The 17,400-nt window shown below is 42.3% G+C and overlaps 1 protein-coding gene across 8 annotated transcripts; it reads right to left on the bottom strand.

Moving 5' to 3' along the window:
- Nucleotides 1-5,775: 5,775 nt before the first annotated feature.
- LOC118381233 (cytosolic sulfotransferase 3-like) lies at nt 5,776-10,608 on the bottom strand. Of its 8 annotated transcripts, none has more exons than XM_052481950.1 (7): nt 10,466-10,608; nt 9,194-9,254; nt 7,751-7,889; nt 7,352-7,452; nt 6,670-6,796; nt 6,435-6,532; nt 5,776-6,270 (listed from the first exon to the last, which is right to left on the bottom strand). In XM_052481950.1, the coding sequence occupies exons 3-7, from the start codon at nt 7,887-7,889 to the stop codon at nt 5,941-5,943; spliced, it is 795 nt and encodes a 264-aa protein (XP_052337910.1). In that variant the 5' UTR covers nt 9,194-9,254; nt 10,466-10,608; the 3' UTR covers nt 5,776-5,940. The 8 variants fall into 8 exon arrangements, with proteins under 8 accessions (XP_052337910.1, XP_052337906.1, XP_052337909.1 ...); XM_052481946.1 differs by lacking the exon at nt 10,466-10,608 and adding an exon at nt 9,821-9,960; XM_052481949.1 differs by lacking the exon at nt 10,466-10,608 and adding an exon at nt 9,698-9,756.
- Nucleotides 10,609-17,400: the final 6,792 nt, after the last annotated feature.

Below are 17,400 nucleotides of genomic sequence, written 5' to 3'. Positions count from 1 at the left end.
TGTCTGATTGTTTGTGGTCAGCTTGATTGTCTGATTGTTTGTGGTCAGCTTGATTGTCTGATTGTTTGTGGTCAGGTTGATTGTCTGATTGTTTGTGGTCAGGTTGATTGTCTGATTGTTTGTGGTCAGCTTGATTGTCTGATTGTTTGTGGTCAGGTTGATTGTCTGATTGTTTGTGGTCAGCTTGATTGATTGTTTATTTGGCGCATATGGCACTTCGATTTTGCGCAACAATATAGAACTCCCTTCATTATCTAATGCACTCTACAGGTCTTAAGAATGTGACTGCATCAGTGTCGACCCTTGATTCAGGGCAGGTGGAGTAGAGCCCCAATTGTTTTGAGCGCCACCTGTTTAGCTAAAGAAATATATAATACTTTTTGGAGAAATGTCCTCTGGTCTGATGAAACAAAAATAGAACTGTTTGGCCATAATGACCATTATTATATTTGGAGGAAAAAGGGGGAGGCTTGCAAGCCCGAAGAACACCATCCCAACCGTGAAACACGGGGGTGGCAGCATCATGTTGTGGGGGTGCTTTGCTGCAGGAGGGACTGCTGCACCACTAAATAGATGGCATCATGAGGGGGAAAATTACGTGGATATATTGAAGCAACATCTCAAGACATCAGTCAGGAAGTTAAAGCTTGGTCACAAATGGGTCTTCCAAATGGACAATGACCCCAAGCATACTTCCAAAGTTGTGGAAAAATTGCTTAAGGACAACAAAGTCAAGGTATTGGAGTGGCCATCACAAAGCCCTGACCTCAATCCTATAGAAGATTTGCGGGCAGAACTGAAAAAGCGTGTGCGAGCAAAGAGGCCTACAAACCTGACTCAGTTACACCAGCTCTGTTAGGAGGAATGAGACACAATTCCCCCCAACTTATTTTTGGAAGCTTGTGGAAGGCTACCCGAAAAGTTTGACCCAAGTTACACAATTTAAAACCACTGCTACCAAATACTAATTGAGTGTACGTAAACTTATGACCCACTGGGAAAGAGATGAAAGAAATAAAGCTGAAATAAATTATTCTCTCTACTATTATTCTGACATGTCACTTTCTTAAAATAAAGTGGTGTTCCTATCTGACCTAAAACAGGGAATTTTTAATAGGATTAAATGTCAGGAATTGTGAAAAACTGAGTTTAAATGTATTTGGCTAAGGTGTAGGTAGACTTCCGACAACTGTATTATTCAAGCTCTGCTAGAGAGTCATTTTTTTGTTTTGCCCAAGATTTTCAAGCCGTTTTAAGTCCTCATCTGTAACTAGGCCACTCAGGAACATTCAGTATCATCTCGGTAAGCAACTCCAGTGTATATTTGGCCTTGTGTTTTAGGTTATTGTCCTGCTGTGCAGAGGTCCAGGACCTCTACACCAGGCGGTGTCAGAGGAAGGCCTTAAAAAATTGGCGAACACCCCAGTCACAGACTGTTCTCTCTACTATCGCATGGCAAGCAGTACCAGAGTGCCAAGTTTAGGACAAGGCTTCTCAACAGTTTTTACCCCCAAGACATAACACTCCTGAACAGGTAATCAAATGGCAACCCGGACTATTTGCATTGTGTGCTGATTCTTCACCACCAGAGGTCACTGATAGCACAAGCTGAAATCATATGGGATTCCCCCCGGCTCGGGATTTCACTTTCAACAAAGAGGAAAACAAAAATGTCTGCTCCGCCTTTTGTTAGCTTAGCACTTGGTGCAATGCTTAGCTTCACTTGTGTAGGAATTCCACTTCCTGGCACAAGAAAAGTTCCCTCCAACAATGGAACAGGTTTACTAAGTGACGTCTCACGTTCAACATTTCTGCGATATGTTTCACGATGTTGACCAGAATGCGCGGAGAACAAAGAAATACACCGTTGGTCTGGAGAGATACTTAACCGCTTTGGTGAAGCTATATATAGGGCGGCAGGAAGCCTAGTGTTTAGAGCGTTGGTCTTGTAACAGAGAGGTTGCAAAATCTACTGCCTGAGCTGACAAGGTACAAATCTGACACTCTGACCGGCAGTTAACAAGGCAGTTAACCCACTGTTCCTAGGCCGTCATTGGAAGTAAAAATGTGTTCTTAACTGACTTGCCTAGTTAAATAAAGGTCAAATTAATTTTAAAAATAAATAAATAAATCTACTCGAATTTCAATCGGCTTGCCCTATGTCCTCCCTTAAAATACTACTAGTGATAGACAGAAATAACACTACATTGTGGCCTAACACGTCTATTCCTTTAGAATACCTAAACATCGGCTGGTTCATATGCACAAGCTCGTAGTATTCGTTAAAACCCATACAAACTGACTTCTGTCAGATATACAACACAGGAGTGGTTCTCCCCCTACCAGTATCTGGGTGAAAAGGAAAAAGCACACACAGTACCCTCTCAACAATAATCCTGCCAAAAGCTTTTATTGGTGTAAACGCATCTTGCTACCCAATTGCTATGGAATGAATTCAAAAGTGAGGCCTAGTTTTATCTTAGATTCCTCATAGGGGGCGCCAAATATGTCGTAAGGTAGTGTCGTTAATGTGATGACTGCTGTTTATCGAATAATTAGCTATGTTTATAACTACATGATTAAATTAATCAGGTAATCATTAACTCAGTAACCTGGGGCACCATGGGGAAAGTCTGTTTAATTAGTTTCCGTTTGCCAAATTTACTCAGAGAATATCAGAATATTGATTTTACAGCCATCGCTAATTAATTAATTTCCTCTACAGTCTCATCCTGAACGTCACATAATTTGTAAATCTGCACCAACCCGGGTCTGACTAAATCATTCCGTACCACAACAAGCTAAATGATAATATAAGATACACATACACAAACATACAGTCTAGACTATTGATTAGAACTTAGTACAATGAAACAGTTCCCTAGCGGACCAACACAATATGATACGTGTTACACAAGATGGGGATTTAGAAAGAGACAGAGAAAGAGAGAGTGCACGAGAGAAAAGCACACTTGGATACATTTGTAAACTATGCTTAGTTTAGCTCGAACACCTTGCCCCGAACTGCCACTCTTATGGGTCAGAATTATAATGATGTAATTACTTGTTGAAGGTCTCCATTGCATATCTCTTCCTGGACTGAGTTCCTCTTAGGAGGTATAGCCGAAGACCTCCTTCTCCGATGGTGGCACCTTCTTTGTTACTGGGTGTAAGTCTCTGATTGTCCACACGATGTCAGTGTCCTTTCTCTTAGTGGTCTGTTCCCTTGCACTCGTTCTGTGAGAGTGGACTTCTGAGGAGGCTAATCAGCCGTCTCGACCCTCCCAGCTTGAATAGGAGGACCGTGTAGACAACCGATGATTTGAAGAGAATAACTGGCTGGTTCGTCTTGAATTCCCCTTCTTAGATACAGTAATCAACCGTAGCTTGTTAATAGGTTTCTTTGTCCTCTTCCTCGTGTTGCGTTTGTGGGGTTGCGACTATATTAGATCACAATGCAGCTGTGGTCCGTTTTAGTGTGATATGTAAATTCTTAACTCACATGTTTTATACCCCCAGGTCACAAAGGGGTGTTTCCGTCTTTATGGCAAATTCTCTGGGGCACATTCCAATCCTCCACACTGAGAGGACAAAAGATGTGTCTGCTGTCTTACAATTTACAATGGGAGTGTGGTGTCATAACCCCCCCATCAATCCCTCTATACCTCTCCCCCTCTGCGGTGGTGAGAGATCTCTCTGTAGGACTGTGATCCACAGTAACCTGACCTGCACATGCCAGTCATGGCAGGTGGCAAGTACCAAATTTTCCCTGAACTCTCTGATGATGCAGAGCCACTCTGTAAAATCCCTGGCCCAGGAGTACCCAGACAGGGATTCTTAAACATGCCGTGACCCGTACAACTCAACTCTTTTATGGTCTGAGGTACGAAATGAGGGCTCCAATCAAAATGAGTGTATTATTTGGTATGTTATTAGGATCCCCATTAGCTGTTGGAAAAGCAGCAGCTACTCTTCCTGGGGTCCACACAAAACATGAAACATGATATAATACAGAGGACAGAACTATGTAAAACATTATTAAAATCACACAGCCTACATATCAATGCATACGCACAATCTAAGTCAGGGCTGCCCAGCCCTCTTCCTGGAGATCTACCGTTCTGTGGGTTTTCAATCCAACCCTAATTTAACACACTTGATTCTACTAATTAGCTGCTCAACAAGACCTTAGCTAACTGAATCAGAACTGCTAAATTAGGGTTGGACTGAAAACCTACAGGACAGTAGTTCTGTCACGTTCTGACCTTAGTTCCTTTGTTATGTCTTTGTTTTAGTATGGTCAGGGCGTGAGTTGGGTGGGTTGTCTATGTTCGTTTTTCTATAATTTGGGATTTCTGTGTTCGGACCTAGTATGGTTCTCAATCAGAGGCAGCTGTCAATCGTTGTCCCTGATTGAGAATCATACTTAGGTAGCCTGGTTTCACTTTTGAGTTGTGGGTGTTTTATTCCGTGTCAGTGCTTGTTGCCACACGGGACTGTTTCATTTATTCACGTTTATTGTTTTGTTCCAGTGTTCTGTTGTGTTTTGAATAAACATTATGGACACTTACCACGCTGCGCATTGGTCCTCCGATCCTTCTCCTCAGAAGAGGAGGATGAGATCCGTTATAAGATTTCCAGGAAGAGGGTTGGGCAGCCCTGATCTAGGTCAAAGAGTGGTGAGGCATTGTGCTGTGAGGTGTTGCTTTATCTGTTTTTTGGAACCAGGTTTGTGGATTATTTGAGCAATATGAGATGAAATGTAGTTCTATGCAATAATGGCTCTATGTAATAATATTGTACGCTTTCTTGAATTTGATCTGGATCTGTGGACTGTGAAAAGACCCCTGGTGGGGTAAGTGTGTGTGTCAGCTCTGTGTGTAATTTGACTATGCAAACTATTTGGAATGTTTAAGAAAATAAGTGATGCAGTCAGTCTCTCCTAAACTCTTAGCCAAGAGAGACTGGCATGTATAGTATTTATCAGCCCTCTTTGGAGGGCTTTTCAGCCCATCTCTTCCAAATCACCAAACCAAAGCCAGGAGCTGCCCCAAACGTGTCCCCTCTGAAGTTGCTGTCCAACGGCCTGAAGATTTGCCAAAGCAGTAATACGACTGCTGCTACATTTTCAGTACCATTTGGGAGATTTTTCAGCTGCTAGTCAGTCAATTTGCAGAGGGACAAAGGCACTGTCCCCCACAGTTCAGCCAGCACCTCGCTGCTATTAGCAATGGGTGCCAGGTTCTGTATTGTACTCAATCGGTTGGGTTCTCATGGTCACAGTTGTCAATCCAATTGCCACCTCCATCGGTGAGCATGGACACAAATTGTGGCAGTGATGAGTGAAAGAGCTGGACCATGGATGATGCCTGAGAATCTAACAGAATTTAATCCAGCATCATCTAAGATGCCAAATGATCCTGAATCATCTACAGTGTCAGTGGGCGAAGCCTTTGTATTCCTCATTGCACTTGTAATTGTTTTGGTAATCACTATGGCAACAGCCTCCAGGAACAAAAGGCTTAGAGTGGATGGAGAGCTTGACAATGTCTAACATGCTGGTTATAACCAAAAAGTCTCTAGGTTATGTGTCACACTTTAAATCAGAATTATAGCTTTGATTAGTAGGCGTTTCTTATTTCTTAATGTAATCACCTATATGAATTTGAAGGCAGCTTTAAAAGATGTGATATTTGCACTGCTATTTTTCTTTAGTTGAATTCCACAATATTCTTTGACAGGCACACATACAAAAGCATATAAAAAAACATCCACAACTTTTAACACTAACACATCATTAGCTCTTATTTATACAGTAGAGATGGTATCAGCATATTGTACATTTCAGCACCATGACTCCAGCAGAGCCGAGATGCATATGCACCAGTCAACCTGATCACAACCCCTAGACTACAGTGCGGAACTGTACGGTGGTGTTCTTCATCTTCTTATAGTCTTCATCAAACTGTTCACTCTGGGCAACAGTGAAATGGTTCTTCCAGTCACCAACCTTTCCTGGAGTGTGACAGAGGGTGTGAGCAGAGAAAAGTTTGAGGCAGAGAGAAAGGCATATGGGGAGAAATAGAAAGGTCTACCTTTTCGCATGAATGGAGAGATCTTGATATCCATGATTGGGAGGGTGGAATAGTTGGCCATGCTGTTCTTCTTCATATTATCAAACTGCACCCCTTCTCTCACCCTCTCCTTCTCCTCTGCTGAAGGAGACAAACCTAGGAAGGAGCACAGCCTGTCCAGCTCTCTCCTCATATCCTGCAGGAAAACACACTGGACACTGTACTCTTGCCTCACTGAAAGCTAATGCTAGAGATGATCAATATAACACCGATATACACACTACCTTCATGTACGTTAATGAGCTAGATAATCTGCAAATAGGTCAGAACCTTTATGGCACAGGAGGTAGTTCTACTCACCTCAACCATATCCTCATAGAAAACGTAGTGGAGTTTTGAGTGAGTCTGTTTCCTCTCCCACCAGCCAGTTACATGGTCGTACCAGGAACCAAACACCACTGAGGGAAAAAAGCCATGTGGACATGAGAGGATGTTAGAGAGATATACATACTCAGGAAAGAATCACAGCATCAGTACTCTCCCTCTTACTCATTATAATGTATTTGTTCACTTATTCATTCTCTCCTTCACTCACTCTTTCCATCCATGAATCTCTGTAAGAAGTTGTTCCAGTCTCCTGGCTCTGGCTGTGCCTGGTTCATACGGTCAAAGTGGAAATAAGACACTGCATTGTCCTTGGCATTACGGGCCACATACACTATCTGCAGAGAGAGAAATCATTGCAGTTACAACATGAATTGATAATATAATAATAATAATAATAATATATGCCATTTAGCAGACGCTTTTATCCAAAGCGACTTACAGTCATGTGTGCATACATTCTACGTATGGGTGGTCCCGGGAATCGAACCCACTACCCTGGCGTTACAAGCGCCATGCTCTACCAACTGTGCTACAGAAGAAATTGATGCAAGTGTATATTTAAAACAAACAGAATGAAATGGAAAAGCGAAAAATTAGGACAATAACTTTTCACAAAGACCGTTTCTCTAAAGAGTCTTCACAGTCCACAAGGAGTCTCAAGCTGGTTCTAGAAATGTTTGAGATCGTTAGTGTACTGTGTAATGCTATGCTGCCCTCCATTGGGTCATTAATTAAGTCCACTTACTGGTCAAAAAGCAGCACAGGAGGTTTGAGGACGCATAAATGTTAACCATATGCTACACCAGCAGACATGAGCAGAGTCAGATTCACAGACTACACAGACTACACAGACTACACAGACTACAAGCAGAGAGTTACATATAATGTACCCTACAGTTCTGCTCCCAGAAGGAGTTGGGCACCAACTGGACTGGGAGGTGAGTCTTGATGAGGCGAGGAGAGGTGGATAACTTGTCTGCCAGCTCGGTTCCTGTGTGTACAGAGGGGTGAGGATCTGGTTTGGTAATTTTTTGGAGATAAGGATGACTTTCCAGTAAAACTGCTTATTGTCATGTAGCTGGAATATGTGATTGGCACAACTTCTCACAGTATACGATTTCAAGCCATGAAAATGAGCCTTCAACTTTGACAGTAAAAAGCCTGTTGATAAGGACTTTGGTATAGTGTATGGTGTTTTCTAGATTCTGTATTCAAGTATGTCAAAGATTTGAGAGCTGAGTCTCTGGTCATCCATTTATCCCTACAAAATGTCAGCAACACACACATACCTGCTTTGGGGTAAGTGGCAATGAGGATATCATCTGGCCTGGCCTGGAAGTTTCGTATGTTCTCCCAGTTGTCAGTGAAATGGTGGATCATGGAGACTCCATGGAAGTCAAAAAGATTTGGTCGAGATGGCAGCTCCATCTGTTACAACAACACAGTCCACCTCTGATCAGAGAGATATTATCAGGGAGAGTTACAATAATCAACTATTCACTAATATTCTTGCTTCATTCAAGCATATTCTCCGGGTGAGAAGAGATCCCATTTTCCACATATAGTTCCTTGCCAGTTCCCTTGTCAAAAGACAAAGTACAGAAAATTATAGACTGCATACAGTCATGATGACTTGTAAAGTACAACTAGCTGACTATGACCATAAGGTTCTATTTGCATTTGTTAAAATTAAGTTGTTGCCATAGCTTTGTTTTGTTCAATGTTCTCTACCAAGATAGTGCTCTAAATACACCAATTCATCTTGTCATGTTCAAAAGAGTACTAGATAAAAATAGCTGACTGTACCGACAGACGAGAAACAGGTACAGGGTGTGGATTTAATAAATAGACAAGAACAGCGCCTGGACAGGAGAAACATAACATCAATAATGCTGACTCGGGAAAGAATCTGAGGAAGTGACAGATATAGGGGAGGTAAATGAGGTGATGGAGTCCAGGTGAGTCCCATAATAAAGTGCACCAGGTGAGTCCCATAATAAAGCTCACATAATGATGGTGGCAGGTGTGCATAGTCAGGAGTGAACTGGTGATCTCTAGCACTGGAGAGGTGGATCCGGAGCAGACTTGACACTATTTGGAACTTTAAAGCCAATTATTTCAGAATCATCCTTTTGCAGATAGAACCTCATAGTCCCAAGTTCTCACATTCTCAAAAATAATGTTCCTGACACGTGGTCCATAAAAATAGGTTTAAAACAGGCAATTTTATCCTGTCTCTGCAAAAGTAAGAAGCTGGATATATTACATTAAGGGGAAAAGGCCTGCAGGTTTCCTGGCATAGCATATTGTCTTTACAGATAGATATTTTTTGGGTAAAGAATGTATCTGTACACACGACAAAACGAGCACAAGCGCTATGGGTTCTATTTAGACTTGGGATATTAGGCATTTCTTACACAAACCTTTCCGACACATTTCTCAGTAGTTGGTAGAGTTACCTTATGCAGGTGCATAACGGGCTTTGCAGGCCTGGTTACTTTGTGCGTGCTGAATAAACTTCTGAAAACCCTCCCACTTGATGACTAACACATTTTCGATTGGAGTTTTCATTCAGTAGAGTTTTCACTGCATTTATCTAAATCCATCCCTTTAAATTTGGTGTACCTTTCATTTGATTTTTCTTGAAAGACTCACTAGAATATATGGAGAGAATGGTTCAGAATATTAGGGCATCAACGAAACATTTCTCAGTAGTTGGTATTCAGACTTACCTTATGAAGGGGCGTAATGGGCTTTGCAGGCCTGGTTACTTTGTGCGCGCTGAATAAACTTCTGTATGTAATGGAATGGAATGATGCAAAATATAAGGAAACTAACACTAAAGTGACAGCTATAAATGTAGGCTTATGGACATTGGACTTTGGCTACCGATTAGTGGCTAATATTTAACATGATACAAATTGCTCACAATACAGTGAAAGGTCCTGGCATATAATGAAAACATTTTAGAAATCAAAAATCAACTCGGTAGGGTTGGCAATATACTATCATTTGTGAATGGCTACAGAAGTCTATAGGTTGGGTCTCCAAATGTCCTTGCAAGTTAATAAAGCCAGCATTTCATAAACTTCACTGTGGAAAAGCGGATGTGTTGATATGCTTCAGTTTGCTGCCATAAAACTAGTTTCATGTTTGTCTCCAGCAATCATATGGTAAAATAGATTTAAAACATTTGTTATTTATAATCTCCTTGCCCAAACGGCTTACCCATTTACCTAGCAGATGTTGCAGATGTTGTTCTACTTATTAATCGTTTCATCGCGTAAAGGTGGTGGAATTATGAGGGAATTAAGTCAAGGTCAGAATACGGGTTGTGTGTAAACACACCTCAGCCACACCTTAATTTCTTTGATCTCACCGCAAACCAATAGCGGGAGTCACAGTCTTGTCTCATCGCTGCAATCCCGTACGGGTACGGACTCCTGAGAGGCGAAGGTCGAGAGCCGTACGTCCTCCGAAACATAACTCTCGTGCTTAAATTCAAGGTCAGAATGTACGTAGAGCGAAAAGTCGATAAAAAGGGAATTAGGTTCCATCTACAGGCGCTTAACTTAATTCCCTCCATTCAGACTTAGGCATGTAAAACTTTTGTCAGTCTCATTGAATAGTTGGAATAGGTCAGGCAACAATCTCTTCGATTCTATCGAATAGTAAAATGTACATTTGTATATATTTCATAATATTTGCATTGGTGTCAGTAAAAACTTTGAATAACAAACAACTTTCTGCTTTATGACAACTTCCTTTTGACCCTTAATGAACTTAATGTTCACCACAGTCACATTTATTCATGTTAAATTACAGAACCATCATGCACAAATAAACAATAGAAATCAATCTGCAGTAAGACAAACCAATTTGTGAGCAGAGAAAATAAAAAATGTCACATTACACTCAAAATGTTGAAAGATGTAAATAAAATCATAAGATATATCAGCTACTGGCACATAACATTTGACTACAAAAAAAAGCTAGAGACTCACATTTTCCATGTTGAATGGAATTCAGTAGTGTCCTGTTTGGCCAGTCTTCTCAGTCTCTTCTTGTCTCTGTCCAAGCGTTCCTTCTCTTTCTCCTTCCCCTGTTCCTTTCTCTTCCCTCACTAAAGGCAATGTTTTTTCTCTCCTGCTTTGGTTTAGATTTTCCAACCCATCTTCACATTTGTATCCTACCTCCACTTCTTGTTACATAAGTTCAGAACTCTCCCTCTATCTCTCTCTCTCTCTCTGGTTACAGAAAATACCCGAGCTCTGAAGCAAGCTTCCAGAAAATTGGAACGGAAATGGCGCCACACCAAACTGGAAGTCTTCCGACTAGCTTGGAAAGATGGTACCGTGCAGTACCGAAGAGCCCTTACTGCTGCTCGATCATCCTATTTTTCTAACTTAATTGAGGAAAATAAGAACAATCCGAAATTGCTTTTTGATACTGTCGCAAAGCTAACTAAAAAGCAGCATTCCCCAAGAGAGGATGACTTTCACTTTAGCAGTGATAAATTCATGAACTTCTTTGAGGAAAAGATTATGATTATTAGAAAGCAAATTACGGACTCCTCTTTAAACCTGCGTATTCCTCCAAACCTCAGTTGTCCTGAGTCTGCACAACTCTGCCAGGACCTAGGATCAAGAGAGACACTCAAGTGTTTTAGTACTATATCTCTTGACACAATGATGAAAATAATCATGGCCTCTAAACCTTCAAGCTGCATACTGGACCCTATTCCAACTAAACTACTGAAAGAGCTGCTTCCTGTGCTTGGCCCTCCTATGTTGAACCTAATAAATGGCTCTCTATCCACTGGATGTGTACCAAACTCACTAAAAGTGGCAGTAATAAAGCCTCTCTTGAAAAAGCCAAACCTTGACCCAGAAAATATAAAAAACTATCGGCCTATATCGTATCTTCCATTCCTCTCAAAAATTTTAGAGAAGGCTGTTGCGCAGCAACTCACTGCCTTCCTAAAGACAAACAATGTATACGAAATGCTTCAGTCTGGTTTTAGACCCCATCATAGCACTGAGACGGCACTTGTGAAGATGGTAAATTACATATTAATGGCATCGGACCGAGGCTCTGCATCTGTCCTCGTGCTCCTAGACCTTAGTGCTGCTTTTGATACCATCGATCACCACATTCTTTTGGAGAGATTGGAAACCCAAATTGGTCTACACGGACATGTTCTGGCCTGGTTCAGATCTTATCTGTCGGAAAGATATCAGTTTGTCTCTGTGAATGGTTTGTCCTCTGACAAATCAACTGTAAATTTCGGTGTTCCTCAAGGTTCCGTTTTAGGACCACTATTGTTTTCACTATACATTTTACCTCTTGGGGATGTTATTCGAAAACATAATGTTAACTTTCACTGCTATGCGGATGACACACAGCTGTACATTTCAATGAAACATGGTGAAGCCCCAAAATTGCCCTCGCTAGAAGCATGTGTTTCAGACATAAGGAAGTGGATGGCTGCAAACTTTCTACTATTAAACTCAGACAAAACAGAGATGCTTGTTCTAGGTCCCAAGAAACAAAGAGATCTTCTGTTGAATCTGACAATTAATCTTAATGGTTGTACAGTCGTCTCAAATAAAACTGTGAAGGACCTCGGCGTTACTCTGGACCCTGATCTCTCTTTTGAAGAACATATCAAGACCATTTCGAGGACAGCTTTTTCCATCTACGTAATATTGCCAAAATCAGAAAATTTCTGTCCAAAAATGATGCAGAAAAATTAATCCATGCTTTTGTCACTTCTAGGTTAGACTACTGCAATGCTCTACTTTCCGGCTACCCGGATAAAGCACTAAATAAACTTCAGTTAGTGCTAAATACGGCTGCTAGAATCCTGACTAGAACCAAAAGATTTGATCATATTACTCCAGTGCTAGCCTCTCTACACTGGCTTCCTGTCAAAGCAAGGGCTGATTTTAAGGTTTTACTGCTAACCTACAAAGCATTACATGGGCTTGCTCCTACCTATCTCTCTGATTTGGTCCTGCCGTACATACCTACACGTACGCTACGGTCACAAGACGCCGGTCCTCCTAATTGTCTCTAGAATTTCTAAGCAAACAGCTGGAGGCAGGGCTTTCTCCTATATAGCTCCGTTTTTATGGAATGGTCTGCCTACCCATGTCAGAGAAGCAAACTCGGTCTCAACCTTTAAGTCTTTACTGAAGACTCATCTCTTCAGTGGGTCATATGATTGAGTGTAGTCTGGCCCAGGAGTGGGAAGGTGAACGGAAAGGCCCTGGAGCAACGAACCGCCCTTGCTGTCTCTGCCTGGCCGGTTCCCCTCTTTCCACTGGGATTCTCTGCCTCTAACCCTATTACAGGGGCTGAGTAACTGGCTTACTGGGGCTCTCTCATGCCGTCCCTGCAGGGGGTGCGTCACCTGAGTGGGTTGATTCACTGTTGTGGTCATCCTGTCTGGGTTGGCGCCCCCCCCCCACTTGGGCTGTGCCGTGGCGGAGATCTTTGTGGGCTATACTCAGCCTTGTCTCAGGATGGTAAGTTGGTGGTTGAAGATATCCCTCTAGTGGTGTGGGGGCTGTGCTTTGGCAAAGTGGGTGGGGTTATATCCTTCCTGTTTGACCCTGTCTGGGAGTGTCCTCGGATGGGGCCACAGTGTCTCCTTTCCCCTCCTGTCTCAGCCTCCAGTATTTATGCTGCAGTAGTTTGTGTCGGGGGGCTAAGGTCAGTTTGTTATATCTGGAGTACCTCTCCTGTCCTATTCGGTGTCCTGTGTGAATCTAAGTGTGCGTTCTCTAATTCTCTCCTTCTTTCTTTCTCTCTCTCGGAGGACCTGAGCCCTAGGACCATGCCCCAGGACTACCTGACATGATACTATTGTAAAGTGACTGTTCCACTGGATGTCATAAGGTGAATGCACCAATTTGTAAGTCGCTCTGGATAAGAGCGTCTGCTAAATGACTTAAATGTAATGTAAAATGACTCCTTGCTGTCCCCAGTCCACCTGGCCATGCTGCTGCTCCAGTTTCAACTGACCTGAGCCCTAGGACCATCCCCCAGGACTACCTGACATGATGACTCCTTGCTGTCCCCAGTCCACCTGGCCATGCTGCTGCTCCAGTTTTAACTGTTCTGCCTTACTATTATTCGACCATGCTGGTCATTTATGAACATTTGAACATCTTGGCCATGTTCTGTTATAATCTCCACCCGGCACAGCCAGAAGAGGACTGGCCACCCCACATAGCCTGGTTTCTCTCTAGGTTTCTTCCTAGGTTTTGGCCTTTCTAGGGAGTTTTTCCTAGCCACCGTGCTTCTACACCTGCATTGCTTGCTGTTTGGGGTTTTAGGCTGGGTTTCTGTACAGCACTTTGAGATATCAGCTGATGTACGAAGGGCTATATAAATAATTTGATTTGATTTGATTTGGTTACTACAATTACAGTGACATCACAGATGTATTGAGTCAAGCCACCCCCTCCATATCCTTTTATTCCCATGTTAGTGACCACCCTCCTTCTGCTTCACATGCACACATATACTCACTCTGATACTTCTTTCTTCGAATGGGTTCTAATTCTTCTTTCCAGTGTGTGGGTTGGATTTTCTTTGGTGAACACATGTATGTGTGTATTAGCACTCTCACAATTTATATCATGAAAGGGATAAAGCAACTCACTTCAATAAACCCACATCACCCTGAAAACTGGTTTTCACATGAGGGTTTCTGCTCTTTCAAAGCTCCCTAGAAACAGAGCAATATGTTGTCAAAGACACTGAAGAATTAGCCATCCTCTCAGTCCTTTGATTTATTCCATGCCGGCTCTGATTGGTCAGCATGCCTACCACTTTGAAGAGGCAAAATATTTTTTATTTTGAAACAAACAAGAAATAAGACAAAAAAACTGAAAACTTGAGTGTGCTTAACTATTCACCCAACATTTTGCTGCAATTGCAGCTGCAAGTCTCTTGGGGTATGTCTCTATAAGCTCGGCACATCTAGCCACTGGGATTTTTGTCCATTCTTCAAGCCAAAACTGCTCCAGCTCTTTCAAGTTCGCTGGGTTCTGCTGGTGTACAGCAATCTTTAAGTCATACCACAGATTCTCAATTGGATTGAGGTTTGGCCTTTACTAGGCCATTCCAAGACATTTAAATGTCTTAAACCACTCGAGTGTTGCTTTAGCTGTCTGCTTAGGGTTATTGTCCTGCTGGAAGGTGAACCACTGTCCCAGTCTCAAATCTCTGGAAGACTGAAACAGGTTTCCCTGAAGAATTTCCCTGTATTTAGCACCATCCATAATTCCTTCAATTCTGACCAGTTTCCTAGTCCCTGCCGATGAAAAACATCCCCACAGCATGATGCTGCCACTATCGTCCTTCACTGTGGGGATGTTGTTCTCGGGTGATGATGGGTGTTGGGTTTGCGCCAGACATAGCATTTTCCTGACCAGAGACCTTCTTCCACATGTTTGGGGAGTCTCCCACATGCCTTTTGGTGAACACCGAACGTGTTTACTTATTTTTGTTCTTCAGCAATGGCTGTTTTCTGGACATTGGTCCTATGGACAGATACTCCAATCTCCACTGTGGAGCTTAGCAGCTCCTTCAGGGTTATCTTTGGTCTCTTTGTTGCCTCTCTGATTAATGCCCTCCTTGCCTGGTCTGTGAGTTTTGGTGGGCGGCCCTCTCTTGGCAGGTTTGTTGTGGTGCCATATTCTTTCTATTTTTAATAATGATTTAATGGTGCTCTGTGGGATGCTCAAAGTTTCTGATATTTTTTGTAACCCAGCCCTGATCTGTACTTCTCCACAACTTTGTCCCTGACCTGTTTATAGATCTCCTTGGTCTTCATGGTGCCGCTTGCTTGGTGGTTCCCTTGCTTAGTGGTGTTGCAGAATCTGGGACCTTTCAGAACAGGTTATCTTTGAGATCATCGTTGTTTTTAAAACATTTCTGAACAAGTAATTATTTTCATTTCACTTCACCAATTTGGACAATTTTATGTATATCCATTACATGAAATCCAAATAAAATTCTTTTAAATGACAGGTTGTAGTGCAACAAAATAGGACAATCGCCAAGGGGGATGAATACTTTTGCAAGGCACTGTAGCTCACAACTGGATTTCAGGGAACGAGTGAATGTAGACAACAGGAGATTTCACCTCTCTTAGGGGTCCCTCAGTCTCTTCCTCTTCGCTATTCAGCCCACAGTGACATGGCACCTCCTCGCCAACACAACCATAGCTTGGCTTTTCCTTTTGGCCTTTCGGCCCACAAGTCCCCACAGGAGGGTGCAGATGCTCCCCGCGCACTTGACATGGAACGTCTTGACAAAATCGTCAAAAGCTTCCGCATCTTTGACCCCATCCCAGTTAAGCTAAACAACACAGAGACATTCTTAGCAGACATTGAGGACGCCTTGGATTGTTACCCAAATGCTACGAATGCCGACAGGCTCTACCTGTTGAAGTGATTGTCGGGTGGATTGTTAGGAATTTTATGAATAATGACTAAACAATATCTACATTTAAATAGAACTATAACTAATTGAACTCTACCCTGTTTTATTATATCTGATTAATAATGTTAATTCATAAGGAAGGGATTATGTAGCATGAAACAGGAGGTAATTAAACATAATAAACACCATTCCAACTAGGTTGGGGAGGAATGGGTTGTGGGTTTTTAAGTAAGCAAAAAGGATTGTTAACCTATGGTTGAACCGACTCAACTTAGCTCTGGGATGTTTAGATAAGGCAACGAGTGCCTCCCTAGGTTTTCCATTATCTGGAGCTGTCTTCTGAATAGTGATAGATGAAGGTGAGACTTCAGAAGTTAATCTTGATATAGTGTGTGTCTGGAGTGAGTGAGCTAGGGGGTTGGAATAAACTTTTGAACTTGTTTTGTCTTGGTCGATAGGAGGAAGGATATGTTATAACCTATGACGTCATATTTTGTATATAAACTGTTGTTTGTGGTTCCATGGCAGCGAGCTCCGAGAATAAATACTATTATCTAATTTTGATAAGACTGGTCGCTGTCTATTTTATGCAAAAAATAATCTTACAAATTCTTATAAATAGACTGAGTGATTTAATTAATGTACACATATAGGATATATGAAATTCCTGTGACAACGTCCAACAGACACATGACAATGTTCATCCATCTACAAGAGAAACACAAGCAAAAAACGACTAGCCTAAACTTGCAACGATTGTGAAAATAGAATTCAGTGGTTCTGCGACTCGCAAACACGAGAGCTCGTTGGCTAACAATATCAAACAAGCTCGAAATGAACAAAAGCAAGCTGGGCTAAGAGCCCAGACAGCTCGGTTTTCGAGCTTGGTGCCGTACCCTCCAATTGGAAGGTGCGGAATCAGGGACAGGTGGGGTAAAAGATGACGCACAAAAGTGGTGGCTATCAAGTAACCACCACACCGATAACCACGCAGTAAAGATAGTTAGAAGGTCCCGTAGAGATCAACCTGGCCTACGTCCCTGCACCTAACCCTCACAAAGGGTCAGGAGACAAGGGTAACAAGTGTAACAAGAGCCACAAAGTGTTCACCAATGATCTAAACGTTAACCCGAAACAATATAGAAGCTCTGATAGGAGATGTACTGCAGCGGAATACATTTGAGAAAGAGGACATGGATAAGTCATTGTGACTAGGTGTACAATTGCTGGAGTCCGCTGAAATTCACACCATTGTGTCAACATTCCCATTACCCTCACCCACACTCAAATCACTGTCCAGGGACCGCTCGTTCTAGACACATGCCTGCAGGTTTTGTCTACACACTTTGATACAGATGTGGAGACGCACAAGGTAAGCAGCTTTGCAACAGATGATTCCTCTCCCATTCCGATAGAGGACCCACTTGGCCACGAAGGTGGGTTACCTGTCTTGAAAATCAACACAGATAACAAACTGCTC

This window comes from Oncorhynchus keta, chromosome 27, assembly GCF_023373465.1.
Source record: "Oncorhynchus keta strain PuntledgeMale-10-30-2019 chromosome 27, Oket_V2, whole genome shotgun sequence".
In the NCBI taxonomy this organism is placed as follows: Eukaryota; Metazoa; Chordata; class Actinopteri; order Salmoniformes; family Salmonidae; genus Oncorhynchus; species Oncorhynchus keta.
This window is presented reverse-complemented; position numbering and strand designations above follow the sequence as displayed.

Bases quoted from the DNA above. Each gene is read 5' to 3' on its own strand.
- LOC118381233 (XM_052481946.1), bottom strand. From the start codon at position 9,945: ATGTTTCGGAGGACGTACGGCTCTCGACCTTCGCCTCTCAGGAGTCCG. The intron at 9,255-9,820 runs GTGTGGCTGAGG...CATTACATACAG, and splicing joins GTGAGATCAAAGAAATTAAG to AAGTTTATTCAGCGCGCACA. The intron at 7,453-7,750 runs GTATGTGTGTGT...CTGTACACACAG, and splicing joins TGCCACTTACCCCAAAGCAG to GAACCGAGCTGGCAGACAAG.